Source organism: Lolium rigidum, chromosome 1 (genome assembly GCF_022539505.1).
Source record: "Lolium rigidum isolate FL_2022 chromosome 1, APGP_CSIRO_Lrig_0.1, whole genome shotgun sequence".
In the NCBI taxonomy this organism is placed as follows: domain Eukaryota; kingdom Viridiplantae; phylum Streptophyta; class Magnoliopsida; order Poales; family Poaceae; genus Lolium; species Lolium rigidum.
Genome location: NC_061508.1, coordinates 349659431 through 349677457, shown reverse-complemented (window position 1 = coordinate 349677457; position 18027 = coordinate 349659431). Strand labels below are relative to the sequence as shown.

Sequence of the window (18027 nt, the reverse complement as noted above, 5' to 3'; positions counted from 1 at the left end):
CGCCGATTCATTTCTCCTATCCCGCCGATTTGTTTCTCCCTCCCGCCGTCCACCCGCCGCCGCTACCCTCTCCCCATTCCATGGCGCCGCCGATAGCCCCCAAAAAGATGGCCAAGAAGCCGCCGGGCAATGCGACGAAAGGGCCGAAGAAGAAGCCGGAAGGATGGACCGATGATCAGTGGCATCAAGACTGTCTGCGCCGGAAGATGTCGACGGAGGAGCGGAAAGGACGGAGGGCGGTGGAGCAGGAGAAGAAGGCTCCGGCGGCGCGCCAGCACCAGCACATAATGGCCGGGTGTATCGCCGCCACCAACGCGAGCCCATATAGTACGAACGTGCCGGTGTACGTTCCGGAGTCTTCTCTCCGTCGTCATCCGCCTTCTACAACGACGGCCCCTCCGGCACTCCCGGGTGCGTGACGCCTAACTTGTCGCCCCTACTACCAGGATGCGCTGCCGCATGGCGGCTTCAACCCCAACAACCTCTACTCCCCGGCGTACGAGCAGCGCGAGCCAGGACCCGGTGCGGACGGCGACCCTTTCACTGGCCGAAGGGGGCCGCTCGAATTCGACGGCGCCGGTGCTGAGGGTGCTGAGGAAGAGGGCGGGAGTGAGGATGAGGAGGACGATGAAGAGGAGGAGGTGGAGGAGGACGACGACGACGAGGACGAAGAGGGCGGCGAGGAAGAGGACGAGGAGGGTGCCGGTGACGATGATCTCGTGGAGCTAGACGCGGACGGCGTGAAGAAGAAAAAGAAGAAGAAGGCGTCGAGCACACGAGGCCCCAAGTGGACGGTTTTGGAGGATCTTTGTCTGTGCGAGTCGTGGGCGACGGTGAGCCATGACTCCATCATCGGCGCCTACCAAAAATACGGGAAGTATTGGGCGAGGATCAAGGCCGAGTTCGATGAGCGCAAGCTCATCAACAGCGAGTACAAGAAAGTGACAATGAAGAGGAGCCAAAAGGCAATGTCGACGCGATGGGCCATCATCCAGGCGTCGGTGAACTCCTTCCATGGATACCATCAGGAATTACTGACCAGAGCCGAGAGCGGCGCCGACCTCTCCCAAATGGTACGCCTCTTTATTCCATAATTTGTAGCGCCTACATTGTGTTCGATGAAATGATTCCACTTCCTTTGGCTAGTTTGATAGGGCCATGGAGGTTTACGCGAGGAACTCGGATGGGCATAAGCCGTTCGCGTTGATGCATTGCTATAGCAAGCTCGAAGGGAATGAGAAATGGCGGTTGACGCGCCTGTCGCTGTCCAAGGGGAAGGACGCCATTGATCTGGACGCGGCGTCGGCAACGTCGGCAGGGCGTCCTACTGGAAACAAGGCTGCCAAGGCCGCCTTGGCTGACGCCGCGTCGGGTGAGAAGACGCAGACGTCGATCACGAAATGCCTCGCGGACGTCTCCTCGACCTTTCTCTCCCGCGCCAAAAAGAACGACGAAAGGTGGGCGGAGCTGCTCAAGAGGCAAGAGGAGAAGTTGGAGCTCAAGAAACGCAGGGACGACATGTCCCTGCTGAGAGCGTCGACAGAGGGAATGTCTACCCGGACGCGGGCGGCGCACAACTTCTTCAAAGGCCAGATCCTGGACGACATCGAAGCCAAAATGGCGGCGGCCGATGCGGCGGCCGATGCGGCGGCCCAGGAAGCGGCAGCAACTGCGGCGCAAGAGCCGGCTGCAGCGTCTTCGACTGCTACACCATCGTCGGCCTACGCGACGGCGGCGGAGGAGACGGAGTATGCATAGCACCAGACAGATCGCGACGAGGTCGTCGTGATCGACGGGCCTGCGTCGACTCAGGATACGTCGCCGTCGATCAACCCCTTCTTCTAATTTAGCATGCACTATGGTCTGTAATATGATCGCGCGCCTAGTACTTTGATCGCCGCTACTCTGATCGCGACGATTCGGCGGGAACGATCTCTTTTGAATGCAAAAAATTTGAATTCTTGATTGGGGGCGGCGTTTGGGAGACGCGACTGGGGAGCGACGTCCCCCAAAGGCGGCACGAACAAAACACGTCCCCCAAACGCTCAATCCGGCGCGGTTTGGGGGACGGTTTGGGGGACGCGACTGGAGATGCTCTAAGGCCATCTCCACTGGTGAGCGACCGTTTTCGTCCGTCGTGATCGGAAATGCGTCTGGCACCACCTTCAGCGGGCCGACGCAAAGTGACCGGGCCGTCCGCGGAGACGCAAACCTAGCCCAAATATGCGCCTCGGATGTGTCTCTGCGGACATTGCGCGAGCGCGCAAAGTGTCCGCTCGCGTCTGGAGGACGTTTCGTCGGGCCCGCCTGGCAGTGACCCTACGTCGATGCGTCTTCTCAAATGCGCCAGCGACTGCGCCGTTGCGTCGCTTCGGCAGCCTGCGTCATGTTAATGGCGATGCCTCAACTGCCGAGCGGCCGTAGCCCACCTCCGCCAACCACGTTAATGACGACGCCACGCGTCCCGCGGCCACCGCATGCCTCCGGCCTATATAAAGGGGGCGCGCGTTCTTCTTCCTCATCCACTCCTCCAAAGAAACCCTAGCCGCTACAAAGCTCGACCGTAGCGCCGCCTAGGTGTTCCTGCGACGAAGCCAGACCCGCGAGGAAGTCCATGGCCGGTCCTGGTGGCCGGCGAGGCGGTCGAGGCCGCGGTCCTGGGCGCCCCGGGGCTGGGGCAGGGGCCGCCGTGGTGGAGCAGCTACGGCCCCACGCTCGCTGTCGCCTGCGCCCTCCTCGTCTTCGCAGGAGGACCGCTACTTCGAGTTCCTCCTCCGCATCGACGACGACCCACTCGGCATCAAGCGGCTCCCGCACAAGTTTGCCGAGTTCGTCGATGGCGTCAAGCCGGCGCATTTGCAGCTACGGGAGGCCAGCTGCAACTTCTGCAGTTGGACCGTGGAGGTCTTGTTCGACGGGCAGGGCAAGATGTACCTGCACACGGGGTGGGACAAGTTCGCCCGTGACCTCGAGCTCGAGCGCGGCTGCCAGCTCACCTTCCTCTACGAGGGTGATGGCGAGATGATCGTCAAGGTGTTCGACGACACGGCATGCCGCAGACACTACCACACCGGTGAATCCGGCTCGGATACCGATAGCTAGAACTTAGAGTGTTCTTTCTTTGCAGCGAATCTGGCTACGGGCCAGACGAAGCCAGTAGTGGAGGTTTCTGGATGTTCGTCCTCAGTAGAACCAACAAGGGCACCATCTCCCGCTGGATTTTCCAGTTTGGGTGACTGAGGGTGCCCCTCGAATGTTCTTTCTTGGCAGCGAACATACGGAATCAACACAACTGGTTTCCTCATTTTGCAATGTTTTATTTGTGTCCACCATAGTTCAAACTATGTATTAGTTTGTGTAAACCATGTTCCCAATTATGTATTAGTTTGTGTAAAACCATGTTCCAATATATAATATTTGGAACTATGTTTAAATGGGGTAGAGAAAAAAAATAAGAAAAAAGCTGGAGCAACCCCAGACGCAAACGGACACGCGGACAAAAATAGTCATTTTAGTGTCCGCGGGCGACGTAAACAGACGCTCGTGGATAATAAAATGCGTCGCGCTGCTGGAGACGCCCTAAACACAGTTGCCATCTGGTCTTTCGTCTCGCCATCTGGCGGACACTTGGCAGCAAGCGAGCGAGATGACGGCGGCTGTGCGTGCGTGTATCCCGTGCGCGGCGCGCCTGCATGAGCGGCCAGCTTGAAAAGGTCTTAGGGCGTACGAGAGTAGTTCGAAAGTTTTGGTGATCCGAGAGGTCTAGGCTCAGTACTTGTGGCTTGCTAACCAACTGTGCGTCCGGAGATCACAAGAATCCACAATGTTTGCCCGGTACTGGTAGTTGGAGATCACAAGACTCCACGATGCTGCTGTTGGCAAAAGCACTGGCACCGCACGAGCTGCAAGCAGTGATACTTTTTCGATAAAAAAATAAAGTGAGAAGTATGTTCATAAGAAATACAAAGCACATCAAACATAAAAAAGTATCATGTTGAGGTCCTTGGACCACCAACTAATGCTCGGTGTCCAGCCGAAATCTTTGCCATTGAAGTCTTGAATTCATCTAAATCTTTTTGACACTAAACATGTTGTTCAAGTGTATAAGTAGATTGCCTAGCCTTTTCATCAGCTCGGACTTTTGGTTCAAGTGGCTACTGCATGAAGCTTAACACATGTAACATCTCTCCATGGGAGCACGAATGGACGATTTCCCGCCTTCCTTAACACCATCGGCGAGATCACCGCCAACGAGTTTGACGAGGAGGTAGGTCTACCTTATTTTTTTTTCCCTGAACAACGCCACCATAGCTACAATAATGTATATGTGGCTCACCAGTTTCTAACTTTAAAAACCTTGCTACAGCGTCGAGCGCAGATTTGAGGCTTCCACCCCCTCCCGTAGCCGTGGCGACTAGGGTGGAACCCTAGGCCTTCTTTCATGGGACGAAAACAACGGGTCGCCCAATGCACTCGTTTTAGTACATTTTGAAAAATGGGGTGTGTTAAAAAAAAACATGTATTTACAATCTCAGAATATTATAATTTCAAATATAACCAAGAATCAAAACATATAAATCTACTATAAATGTTATCCAAAATTTCAACTTTTATGCTTTTGTTTTTATGGCCATACTATTATATGGACTTATCTTTTTTTGCGTTTTAGATTTGATTGATGGATTGTTAAATACATTTCTAGTGGACTCACTAGATTTTCATCTAAAATATTCATATCTTTCTACGGGTGACACCGTGCATTAGTAGCACGGTGACACCGTACGTGAAAATTCATTTTGCTTTTTAGCGATATACAAAACCGCACCAGCACCAACGATGTATGTGTCCATGCATTTTCTTTTCTTTTGTTTCTTTCTTTTTCTTTTTTGGTTCACTTTTCTATATACTCTATTTCTTTTTAGTTCCTTGATGCAAAAAAGTGAAATTATTGTTCCATGTGTACATGGATTTCGTTCCTCACACCCTAAAATACAGTTCCCTCGTGTAGATATAGTCGTCTTTCTCCTAACTATAGTTGTGATTGTGTTCCCCTTGTACTTATGAATTATTCCACACAAGCTAATTATTTGTTCCCCAAGAAGTCGCAATTTGTTCCCTAGACGCAAACTTTTTGTTTCCAATGTAGACGTGAGTTTTTCCATTGGTCCTAAATGTTTGTTCCCCGTGTAGACGAGATTTTTTCCTCGGACACTAAATGTTATTTCAAGATGTTGCCGCCGCCTCACCATCCCGAAGGAGACAATGAAAAAACTAAAAGAGTAAAATACACGTGCAGTCACTAAACTTATCTCGTATTTTCAGAATGGTCACTGCAGTTAGAAAAGCGAAAATTACGGTCACTCAATACTCCAAGTTCGCTCAGTATGGTCACCGCGGTCGTTTTGCTACGTTTGATGCTGCGTTGGCAATACTATTGACTTGATTGACCGGACCAGCACGAGACCATACACCCTGGCGAGGTTTAATTTGCAAAATCAGCAAAAAATCGTGGCATTAACGCACTTACCCCACCCTCCCTGATAATTAGGATCATTGAGTGGAAGAAACACGAGGCGGAGTTATCAGTGTGGCTGCTGCAGCGGTGATCATCGGCAAGCGATCTCGTCGGGGAAGAAGGCGTGCATATCTCCGTCGACAAACAGCGATGTGGCCTGTTCGCCGGCCGGATGGTGACCCTACGCCTACGTATGGTTAGAACCCTAACCTTTTCCTCTGTTTTCATCTGCAAATGTAGGCCGATTTAGTTCGTCTGGTGAATCTTTGGGGATATTTTATGACAATGGTAAAGTGTTCTGTCTAAAAAGTAATGACGAAGTGACTCAGTTGCATGTTTATTTGATTTTCGTTTGGGAGACCGAAAGTTCAGATTTTTGGCAGGGTTTCTCTATGATTTTTGTTTCATTGTTTAGATAGCGAAAGAATCAGTATAGACTCAGTAGCGAAAGTTCAGTTCAAACAGCGGAAAGTTTACTGCATATAGCGACGTTCAGATATAAAGAACTAGGATTGCAGTACTTATTTATATAGTGATGTTCAGATAGCGATGCTAGAGACCCATTGGTGCTCGTTCTTATCGTTCACTAGTCTCTTACAAAGATCAGGGCCTGACTTCTTTCTCACCTGCGTGCATCTAAGGTAAAGTGTTTTTATGTTGTGTTTCCAGAGAAATGTTACACATTTAGCTCCAGAAAGAGGCAACCCAAAAGGCAAATACAGTTCTACACTTGCGAAACAAAATTTCATATCCTTAGGCAGTTGACTGTGAACGCATTTGACTGGTAGAAAATCAATTTGTTTCTCACAGAACCGAACATGCATGCCTGCCATGTAGAAATGGCAATATTAGGATCACTAGAAAATTTTACTCTTTTTGTTTCAAGATTTTTAACTGAATAAAAAGGGTGGTGTGTGTACGTAGGATCTACAGTACTGACTCGTATCATCCGATTCTTTTTGTAGGTTCAGATAGCGAAAAGTTCAGTGTTCAGTTGAACCATGGCGGTTACTTTCTAGGTACAGGAGAGAACAGGGCATATGTTGGTGGGAGTGTTGTTTGGTATGATCAGTGTGAGAAGGCTGGTTGGTCAGCAGATTCGGTGCATAGTCTGGTTGAAAATCTAGGATATGAATCTGAAGGTAGGATCAAGATATATTTCTGTTTGCCAGGTTGGTCTGTCAACACAAAGGGATTACTTGAGATCAGAGGTGATTTTCAGAGTGACAAGATGATAGCAGCAGTCAATTGTGGTCATCAGTGAGATTGTATCTTGACCATGATGACAGCATTACAGGAGACATTTGGGATGACATATATAGTTGAACTCCGTGCAGATAATAGTGAAGTGTTCAACAAGTAAGTGCAACCATGTTTATTAATTTACATTCAGTTGTATTTTGTTGTCATATCATTGCATATCCATGTATATGAATGTGTATCTTCCTTGATTAATTAGGTACATTCTGGAAGCAAGAGAATTACCTATGCTATCAATGTTAGATAGGATTTTGTCACAGCTTCAAACTAGAGTGTACAATAAAAATAAAGAATCAGTAAAATGGCCTGGACCAATCTGTCCAAAAATAAAGAAAAAAGTTGAGAAGTTTGCTGAATTGTCAAGCACTTGCTATGTCACACCAGCTGGGGAAGGCATTTTCAAAGTGGACAACCAAGGTAGAGCATACATTGTGGATCTGTTGACACAGACTTGTACATGTAGAAGGTGGGATATTAGTGGAATTCCATGTCACCATTCAATTGCTTGCTTTAGGCATGAAAAAATCACACCTGAGGATATGGTTAGCCCATGGTATTCTGTTGATTCTTTCAAAAGGGCATACTCTAATATCATTAGGCCATGCAGAGATAGGAGGGAGTGGCAGAAAACTTATGGAATTAATGTAGACCCACCAGCATATGACAAGAAGGTTGGAAGGCCATCAAAGAACAGGAAGAAGGCACGTCATGAACTAGAACATCACAGGGGAGGAAAAAAGATGTCGAGGCACGGTGTTATCATGCATGCAGCTATTGTGGTGGGCCTGGACACAACATAGGTGGCTGCAATGACAAAAAGAATGGCATGCCACCAAGGCAATATGTTGCCAAGAAGAAAAAAGTAGTTGTCATGCTCCTTCCTAATTCATCTGATGAAGATGAGCCTGTTATCACTCAGGTAATTTTTATGTCCTCATGTAATAAATTACCATGTTTCACCTGACATGTTAACATCCATGCCATGTATATTAAAGGACCACAACATGGAATGGAAATCTGGTTTGAACAATGAAGATCATGTTAGCATTGGCACAACAATGCTTGATGAGATGCTACTGCAGGTTGTACAACTTACATACGACACTCAAACATTAGCTTTTTTTACTCATTTTACTGAATCCTTCTATTTGTGCAGAGACCTGTTCGTGTGGAGCCACAGTTTGAGCCGCTGCCTGAATCATCTTTTATCATAGCTGCTCGGGAACAAGCCAACCAAACTAGTTGCAGTTCAATACAACAAAGATAGGGAGATTTGGCAAGAGAGGTAGAAGCGCTGAAGCAAGCTAAGAACAATGCAGCTGCTGAGAAGAAAGAAGCTGCAATGCAAGCAAGGATTAGGAAAGAAGAAGAGGCCATGGCACTAAAAGCACAGATTGCAAAGTTAAAAGAAGAGGAGTCAAAGCAGAAGAAGATGTTGGCTGCACAAAAGAAGAAAGAAGAGCAAGATGCAAAGAAAGAAGAGGCTGCAAGACACAAGGAAGCAAAGAGAGTTGCAGCTAATGAGAAGAAATCTATGCAAGTCAAAGCAAAGAAGAGAGCAGCTGACAACAGGAAGGCTATCATGGAAGCAATGGCAGCAAAGAAATAAAAAAAAAGGTTTCAATGTTCAATGAGTTGAGGTGATTTGTTCTTCCAGTTTGTGCTTCATGTTTGTGGGACTAAGTCAGTTTTTAAGCTATGTGTCAGTTAAGATTGAAAAATGTCAGTTCATGAAGTATCAGTTGAACTATTTGGTATGTTGTGTCAGTTGAACTATGCCCATGTGGTTTATTTTCTGTTTAGACTTATGGTTAAGATGCTCTGAACTATGTCAGTTTTATTGGATTAAGTGGTTAATGTCCAACTATGTCAATTTGATTGTGTCAGTTTGAACATCGAGCTTTTTTAGTGTAAAATCATATGTAGTCACGGATTCACAGATCACCTCTTGTCTCCATACCATCACACAATTCATAGATATTTCACACCTAATTGCATAGTTAACCAACAACATTTTCACATAGTAAACATTTTTGAAAGAGAACTTTATATCTTAGGAAACATTACACGAGTTCGTGTCGATTATTACAAGTTCTCTTATGGAGATTGGAAAATCATCTCTCAGTACAAGCTCTATGTGGATGCTGGCTAATTTTGCCATGGCATCGGCCACCCTTTTAGTTTCTCTTCGGGAATGCCTCACTGTGCATGCTTGCAGGCTAGCCACAGAAGCAGAATTCTTGGCCGTAGCCAAGAATTCTCTTTGACCGAGAAGCACTGTGTCAGCTTGAGTGAGAAGCACCTGTAAGCTGTAGCCAATCACAACCAGAGTAGGCAAAGGCTGATTTGCTCGGGAGCTCCCAGAACTCACGTATGGCCTGACGGAGGGCCAACACCTTGGTACAGGCAACATTAGCATGGAATGAGTCTTCAGTACCTGGCCACAGAGGTATTTACACAGACAAATTTCAGCTATGTACGAAGAGCTGTATGCACGATTTCTTGAACACGACGACATCAACACGGAAATGGCGACTACTGGCAGAGATTACGACATATAGGAGACATATGTGGCGGCGTGGATGTGGGGATGGAGGTGGCGGTGCAGCGAAAGGGGCAGGAGGCGGGAGGCGGCGACGTAGCTACAGGCGGAAGGCCGCGGCAGAGCGAAGGGTGGCAGGCGGCGACGCAGCGACGAGCGGGAGGGCGTTGTGAAGTAGACAGCAGAATGCAGCGGTGCAGCGGACGGAGCGGAGGCGGAAGAAGAAGCACAGCGGAGGGGACGGAAGCATCAGCCAAATTTAGGGATTTGGGAGAGTAAGAGGGAAAAAAATTGAGGGAGGAGAGAAAAAAAAACTTGCCGCATGCGTACAGGCCTACAGGGCCACGATCTTCTGTTGATTTTGCAAATAAAACCTCGCGAGAGTATCTGGTCTCACAAAAGTCTGACGAAGCGTATGCTAAGTCAGCGCAAACGTAGCCAAACGGCAGCGGTGACCGTACTGAGCGAACTTAGAGTATTGCGTGACCGTAATTTTCACTTTTCTAACTACAGTGACCATTCTGAAAATACGAGACAAGTTCAGTGACTGCACATGTATTTTACTCAAACTAAAACAAGAAACGAGAACCCTCCCACCAGTGAGAGGCCTGGACCCGATGCACCTCCAATGCCTAGAAAACCATTAGAGACGGAGTGGACCGGTGGTGCCGTCGGCAGAGGGGACTGCAACCCTAGCCGCCAGTAGATTTCACCTGGGAATGAAAACAAGGGGTACACACAGTGTTCTACCTTACAAATGCCACATACGATAATTTCTGATGAGCTGGAATTGTGAGAAACAAAGACGATGGTTTTCCTTCTCTTAGCCAGGAGATTATCTATTATCTATTATTGATAAAAGATAAGAAAGTTTCTCCACTATGATATTTGTATTTTCTTACTTCCTCCGATTTATATTACTTATCTCTAATATGGATGTATCTAGAAGTAAATTGTCTCTAGATACATCCATATTAGCGATTGTTAATATGGATCGGAGGGAGCACCTTTAATTTTGAACGAAATCATAATTTAGGGAGAATGTAAACAATAATTGTTAGATATAAGTCAAGAGATTATCCGTCGCACACTATGTATTTCATGGAGTTCAATTTTTTTTTGAGTAAAACTTTTGGGATTTTTTTGTGATTTTAACTTTTAAGAGGAATAACCAGATGAATGACTATTTAATTTCATCTTAGTGTGTTTAATGAATTTATTATAGGTGAAGGACAAGAGATGATCGTAGCATAAAAACTACACGGGCCATCAAAGTGTCCTAGTTGGGCCGGCGCGAGCACATCATCGGGTTCACCCGATCTAGCCCAGTCCGGGGGAGCTGCTTTACACCGATATGATCGGTACCGATCGACGAGCCGCACACCCTCTGGTCTTTGTTGGGCCCGGCCCACGATTCTCCTCGGCAACGAGCTGAGACTGGTTCGCTGTTCGGTAACGAGTTCGAATCTCCTCTGTAGCAAATTTAAATCTCGTCAGTAACGAGCTGGGACTGCTTCTTAACGAGGTGAGTTCGAACCTACTCACTAGCAATTTTTTTTTGATTTTCCATAATCCGAGTATTTTCGGAAAAAATATATTTTTTCACAAACATGAACATTTTTAAAATACAAATGTTCTTAAAAATATATTTTATGAAAATTAGAACAATTCTCAAATTTGAACGATTTTTAAGTTTGAACGGTTCTCAAATTTGAACGACTTTTAAGTTTGAACGATTTTCATGTTTGAACGATTTTTAAGGTTTGAACAATTTTCATGTTTGAACGATTTTTAAGTTTGAACGATTGTCATGTTTGAATGATTTTTAAGTTTGAATGATTTTTATGTTTGAACGATTTTTAAATTTGAACGATTTTTAAGTTAGTACGATTTTCAAACTTGAACATTTTAAAAAATTGAAGATTTTTTAAGTTAAATATTTCCAAATCTGAACATTTTTTTTAAAAATATTTTTTTTTTCATTTTTATTTTTGAACATTTTTTAATTTTTTAAGAAAAGAAAAAAGAAACAGAAAAAAAATCGCGTAATGGGCCGACCAGGCCGGCTCATACCGCGCGCGGGGGTGTGCGGAGCACGGTAAGTGCCGACCTGGTCGGTGTATAGGTTTTTCCCCAGTCCGGTGTCCACCAGAAGAAACCCTCCCATTCCAGTCCATCTCTCTTCGGTTCCCCACTTAAACCCCACGCCGCACCACTCGCCGCCGGCCGCCGCCGCCGCCATGGCTCACCTCCGCCTCCTCCTGTCCCACTCGCGATGCCACCCGCACCCCCACCGCCTCCTCCCGCTCTTCCGCTTCTGCTCCTCCAACTCCAGCAACTCCCCGCCGCCGCCCATCAAGCCCGTCTCCTACGCCCCGAAGCCGCAAGCCCCACCCCCCTCGCCCCCCTCGCCGGAGCCCCCGACCGCCAGCCCCGACCCGCAGGACCCGCTTCCCAGGAGATTCCAGCAGCAGCCGCAGCCGCAGAATCCGCCGCGGCAGTTCACGAGGCAGGAGATGCGGTTCTCGAACGAGTCGGGGCCCGCGATCGCGCCCGTGTCGTACCCGAGCAGGGCCGCGCCGCTGCCGGAAGACCGGCCAGCGGACGAGGGGGCGAACGAGGAGGATCTGCGCGGCGAGGGGGAGCGGATCGAGAAGGAGGCCCAGTGGGGCAGGAGGCCCGTCTTCGGGCTGCAGGTGGAGGAGGAGACGGTGCCCTACCCGACGCTCATACCCGTCGTCAAGCGGCCGCAGAAGGTCGCCATTGATCTCGTTGATGCGCTCCGCGAAATCAAGGTCTGCCGCTTCTAGTGATTTGCTTCGTCGCTGTTCGAACTTACTACAAGTCAATGTTGTTGCTGTGGCCCCATTGGGGATTTTCTCTGGTTTCGAGATGGTCTGAGTGCTCTAGGATATTTGCGCCGAGAAGAATGCCTCGTCTGAAGTAGCATGATTTTGTCTGGTTTAGTCATGCAGATTTAGTAGACTTTGTTTGACTGCATTCTAGGCGGGGCTTAAGCCATTTTTGATGTTTCTTTATGTGACAGTGGATGCTAGCCTACTAGACTTATTACTCCTACTTTCTTAGGCTGCCTGCCTGCCTTTGCCATTGTGGTGGATTATGATAATCCTGTTTGGTTGAGTTGCTGTGACCCATTTTCCTGTTTTGTTGCCTGAATTTGGTTCAGTCAACACAAAAAAATAGTTCAAAATCTTGTTCTGGCCATCAAGAAACAGAAGAGATATCAAACTGCAAAAGTGCAGTGCTTTGTTTTGCCATATTAGTCGAATCACAACATTTTTGCCAAACAAGACTAACTTCTCCACAACTTCTCTAGAATAAGCTGAGCAACCCTAAACTGGAACCTGATCTTTATTTCTATGTGGATGCTATAAACATTTTCGGTGTTCTTCTTTTGACCATTTGTTTTTAGCGCAAGTACATCCAAGGCCAAGGCTGGAAGTGCCAGCATGCGCCGTGATGGGCACAAGATGTTAATGGCATGGGTAGGAAAATAAGAGAACCGGATAGGTTAACAATAGCATAGGATTCCTATCCGATAGATTCTTTTGGCACCCCTCGGAATTGGTGAATCCACCGAGGAAAAACAACCCCATTTTTCCTAACATTGCTGATTATGCTGGGAAGAGGTCATGTTTTATAAATATGTAAACGTTGAAAACCACTCAGTGGAATTTTAGGAAGTATGATGAAGGGAAAGAAAAGTGAACAGCAACATATTACCAAAGTCATGTTCATACAATTTTTAAAGTGTGATTGGGTTAACTTGAAACTTTGTAGGTTTATAGGATGTAACCTTCACCTGCATATCTTATATATTAGTTTTTTTTTTTTAGAACTTATACACATGGTTCGCCAGAAGTTTTCACTGTAAGGATTGTTTTCCCGCTGGATAGTTTCTCCACCTTTTAGCTACCAAATCTTTCAAATTTTTCACTTGATTGAATATCTTTACATTTGTAGGACAGGTAGTAGACACCGATTAAAGTGTGATACAGTGGATAAATTTGATATTTCATAATCTTTAAATATCTCAAAAATTATTTACTTCAAAAGTGTCTCCTGTATAGGTTTCACAAGTTTTTATGTTCAGGGTGTCTTCATGATGTTGGGTTGGAGCACCAAATGGTTTTTCTTAGAAAAGTAAAAGAGAATAATCAAGAGTTTTGTTTTGGCACTACAGTATTGTCAATGTAGTTAGTTTTCTCCTTTACACATTTTAGACCTCTGCTAGGTCGTGCGCCCTCATGTTTCAGCACCTATTTGATAAACATATAAGTCAAGATGACTTGTAACCTGTGAAGTGTGTGAAAATCTAAAAAGCTTTAAGTTTCCATAAAACATGAGAATTTAATTTTCTTATAGTTAAAGAATCTAATGTCTTACCTGTTCTGTTACTTTCTTCCAGGCCAGTGCAAATGAAAAGAAGCGGAATTTTACTGAAACAGTGGAAGCTCATGTAATGTTAGGTGTTGATCCACGTCGTGGTGACCAGGTCAGCTGCACTTCTTCAGAAGTACCTTAAAGCGCACATTTTATCCTGCTAAGTTTTCTCACATCATAATTCTACTGGAATATGGAAATTTAACCTGCCATGATACTGAATTATTGATTGATATTTTACCAATTCCAGTAACTAAAAGGACTGATGGTTTAGGCCGTCATACTTGCTGGGAAGCCAAAGTTCCCTTACGTGAAATCGCTGTAGAAGCTATGTAATATAACAGGGATGCTGCTTAAATGCTTTTTTATACCCATTGAGGCCTATCTAATACATTCATATACAGAAGAAATGTTGTCCAGGGGTTCTGTGCTTGCTAAAAGAACTGATGATTAACTAATGCTTCATCATTTGATTTGCCACATTACCTCCCGATATTTCTATTTGTGCCAATCTGCTTGTGAATGTTAGATATAAAGTTATTTTCCGAGACTGACCAAAATCTTTCCTGGTGTACAGATGGTCCGTGGAGCCATAACTTTGCCTCATGGCACTGGCAAGGTACCTTTCTATTTATCAATGAAGTCTATGTATGCAAGAATTTTACAGACATCACTTTGTTTTTCTCGAGACATAAAAAAAATCTTCTGTCCGCAACATGGCCATGGTTCTATGAGTGCTTAATGCTGAGTTCTTTATTATTTTCAGACTGTCAGGGTAGCAGTATTTGCTGAAGGTCCTGCAGCAGAAGAAGCTAGAGCTGCTGGAGCAGATGTCGTTGGAGGCGACGAACTGATTGAGGAGATTCGCAAAGGTACTTTACTATGTTGTGATTTTAATAATTTATTTTCCCTTTGATATATCACCAATCGCTACATGTTCTCACTCTAGTACAGCATCGTAAATGGATTCCCAATTGATGTTTTAGTTTTCCAACTTCAATGTTTTAAATCCTTGTTGATTGGGAGTTCTTTTCCACTTACGATTATATATATGTAGGAGGAGGCAAACTAAGCTTCGACAAGTGCATAGCAACTCCAATGTATATGCCTCGGCTTTCAAAGGTAGTAGTGTGAACTTATGACATCAATGTTATTTCCTGTTTGACATATTATTAACACCCGATTGATTTCCTTCCTAAGGTCGCTAGAATATTGGGTCCTCGTGGTTTGATGCCAAACCCGAAGGTAGGCATCTTCCTTTTTCAATTTATTTTGGAACTGTACTTAAATCTTCTGCCTTTCATGACACTTCAGTTCTATAGTTAGGGTCTGTGACAAATGATGTTTCTGGTGCTGTCAAAGCGGCGAAATCAGGCCGTGTTGATTTCAAAATAGACAAAACTGCTATAGTGCATGTTGGTCTTGGAAAGGTATGAGACATCAGTACTATTGCAAATATACCTGCTGAATTTATCAATCTTCATATACGTACCCGAGCAACTTCGCACATTGCAATTCTGTGCCATTGCTCAATATTGTGTGTTATTGCAGGTGAATTTTTCCGAGGAGAGTTTACGTGAAAATATTGGTGCTTTCGTAAATGCACTTTTACTTGCTAAGCCTGTGGGCTTAAAGAAAAGTAAGTGGTCTGCTGGTCGTGTTTACATGCTTATACACAAAGTAATTTTGTTGAACCTTTTAACAACCAGAAACAGCCTCATGGCCCACCTATTGATATTAAGGGATAAAGTCATGATCTTGCTACTTCAGCGAGGCCTCACGATGTTTCATGATAAATTGACTGGTTGCAACAAATTGGGATGTTTTAGTTTCAAAGCAGGAAATCGATCATCTATCCCTCCATCTTATTATGAGTGAATATGTCTCGCTTATTACAAATCTATGAACTTCAAACATGTTTCAAATAGTTGTGGTAAATTGCTAATGTTGGCAATATATTACTGATATAAATATGAAGTATAAAGTTTGAGCCTGAGGCAATACTTCAATACTTGGGGCACTTGATGCAAAACGGCTGTGGCCAATGTAAGAGGCATCTGAGTATCTGATTCAGATGGTATATTGGCCACTAATTCGTTCTTGGATGTTAATATTTTTCTTCATGCACGCTTCAATATTTTTTATGTTGTTTCTCTGTTAAAATTGTGACGATGCTATGAAATCCAAGTTGTTAACACTCTCCCTTCCTTCCAGCTTCGAAATATGTTGGATACGTGAAGAAGTTCACTTTGAGTAGCACAGTAAGTTCTCTTCCCTTCCACATTTGTCAGATGATAGGCCTATCATTTGTTTCCACTTTCTAGGGATGTCACAGTATACTTCAAACAAAAGTAGTGATATGCTATAGATCTTTGGGTTTTCATATTCTTATGAACTCATATTTTTATGACATCAATAGAGAAGAACCCTACCGAACTTAGGTTAGAATAATGATAAGAAATACAAAACAAGTTTTGAAAGGCTTAGAAGAAGACAGAAAAGGGTACCTTTTTTTGATAAAAAATCTAACAGGCTAACCAAATTAAGAAGGATACAGAGAAATAAGTGAGAGCCAGGGTACTCATTTTTGGCACTAGCAATCTTGCAGGCATTTTTTGGCACTTTCTTCACAAACTGCAATTATGCATGGTTCATCGGCAAAACTCTTGTTTTCTGAAACTAGCTGGTAGAGGTAGTGCATATTTGTCCATGTGCTCTCTATTGTTTTCAGAGAATGGATCGTTTCTAAATCTGGCCTATCTCTAAGTTGATACTACGGTACACAGAAAGGTTGAATTACTGCTAGATCCATCATAACGTCGCTAATGGTTTTGATTAGGATTGGTGTTTTAGTTGTCTTTATATGATTCATGCACCGGCGTCTGTACTGTCCAATGAGAGGTCTTATGCCCGTACAGTTGAGTATGTGCTAGTTGATCATAGTATATGAGTTGCAATTGCTACTAGTGGCTCATCTCATTTCTTGTATGGTGAACTAAAAGTGCTACTTGTAATGTTTGCACGTAAGCAAGTTCACAAGTATAATTCGTAGGGGCAATAATCCCAAATTCATCAATCAGTTGTTTTCAGCTGCAACATCCCCTCAGATTGCTCCTGTCTCTTTACTAGAGGAACTTTTTTGCAGATGGGACCTGGATTTTCTGTTACCATACCCTCGCTATCAGCAGCAGCTGATAATTATACCAAAGTGCAAGTCAACTAATGAACCATTTTATTCGGAGCACTGCTGCAAGTGGCTGGGCTGTTGCAGTGGAACATACGTGATAACCAGGCTGAGCTCAGTTTTATGATTGCTGTTTGGCCTCATTCGGATGATAGTTTTGTGGTAAAAAAACTTTCAGCAAACATTATGTCGTTATGTTTCCTATGGTCACATAAACCATGTGGTTGCTTTTGATGGCCCACTCACCCCTCAGTGCTCTGCAGTTTGTTGTATGCAATGTAATCTCGAGTTCATTACCAGAAAGTTTGTAGGCATAGGTTTTTCTCATTTTGGAAGATAATTAGAATTGGGAGGTTGGAGCACCGACATTCCAGTGATCAGTGACCACTAGCAAGGAAGTATCTGTTGTTTGCTGGGATTTTGTTAGCAGTTACTACGTACTTTGTTTGTTGCAGCTGACGTGATGCAGTTCGAAATCGTCAGCTGATCCAGCTTTTACAAGTTGGAAGAAATAAAGTAGTTGTCCGGTCTTTTCTTGGCATATATATGTGGCCGTGGTAAAACAGATTTTGACCTTCTACTCGGTCGGCTGCGTCTGCGTGCTATGTTTTCTGTTTCTATTCTGGCCTCTAGTATCGTTTCTTCAGTTGAGGTGGCACAGGGCACAGGAATGGATATAGGACCATGCAGATCGAACAACGGGACCTCTGTCGTCACGGACAATGACCCCACTGTTCCCGTCCTCCTACTGGCGCTGTCTCAGTTGAATCTTCCTTCATCAGGTGAAGAACTGTGTTTCTGAATGGGGTACAACAAAGCCCTTCCCCTTTGCAACACCACTCTCGATTTGCCGCAGAAAGATGTCGGGTAGTTCTGCAAGAAGCCCACCGATGCCCTCACTGAGGCTTTGCCATCTCCATGCACTATGTTGTTACGGTGATGACATACATTCAGAAACAAAAACAGCACCTTGGGTTTCATTTCTGTCGCTACACTTGAGATCAAATTCAAATAACCATCCAGGTTCAGTCCTGCTGAACTCGGATTCTGGTGGTAGAGTCCAGACTTGCGGCATGCCTTCGAGGAGGGCTCTAGCCCGTGTGCACCTGACAAGATATTTCC

The 18027-nt window shown here is 45.1% G+C and overlaps 1 protein-coding gene across 1 annotated transcript; it reads left to right on the top strand.

Moving 5' to 3' along the window:
* The first annotated feature begins 11551 nt into the window (after positions 1 to 11551).
* LOC124684590 (50S ribosomal protein L1-like) lies at positions 11552 to 17446 on the top strand. The gene is made up of 10 exons (XM_047218867.1): positions 11552 to 12112; positions 13747 to 13833; positions 14299 to 14340; positions 14488 to 14593; positions 14779 to 14843; positions 14922 to 14966; positions 15044 to 15151; positions 15273 to 15360; positions 15936 to 15982; positions 16867 to 17446. The coding sequence occupies exons 1-10, from the start codon at positions 11558 to 11560 to the stop codon at positions 16942 to 16944; spliced, it is 1221 nt and encodes a 406-aa protein (XP_047074823.1). The 5' UTR covers positions 11552 to 11557; the 3' UTR covers positions 16945 to 17446.
* The last annotated feature ends 581 nt before the right edge of the window (positions 17447 to 18027 follow it).

Excerpts from the sequence above, each read along its gene's own strand:
- LOC124684590 (XM_047218867.1), top strand. The coding sequence starts at position 11,558 with ATGGCTCACCTCCGCCTCCTCCTGTCCCACTCGCGATGCCACCCGCAC. Across the intron at positions 14,341-14,487 it reads TGCCTCATGGCACTGGCAAG|ACTGTCAGGGTAGCAGTATT; the intron begins GTACCTTTCTAT and ends TATTATTTTCAG. Across the intron at positions 14,594-14,778 it reads GATTGAGGAGATTCGCAAAG|GAGGAGGCAAACTAAGCTTC; the intron begins GTACTTTACTAT and ends ATATATATGTAG.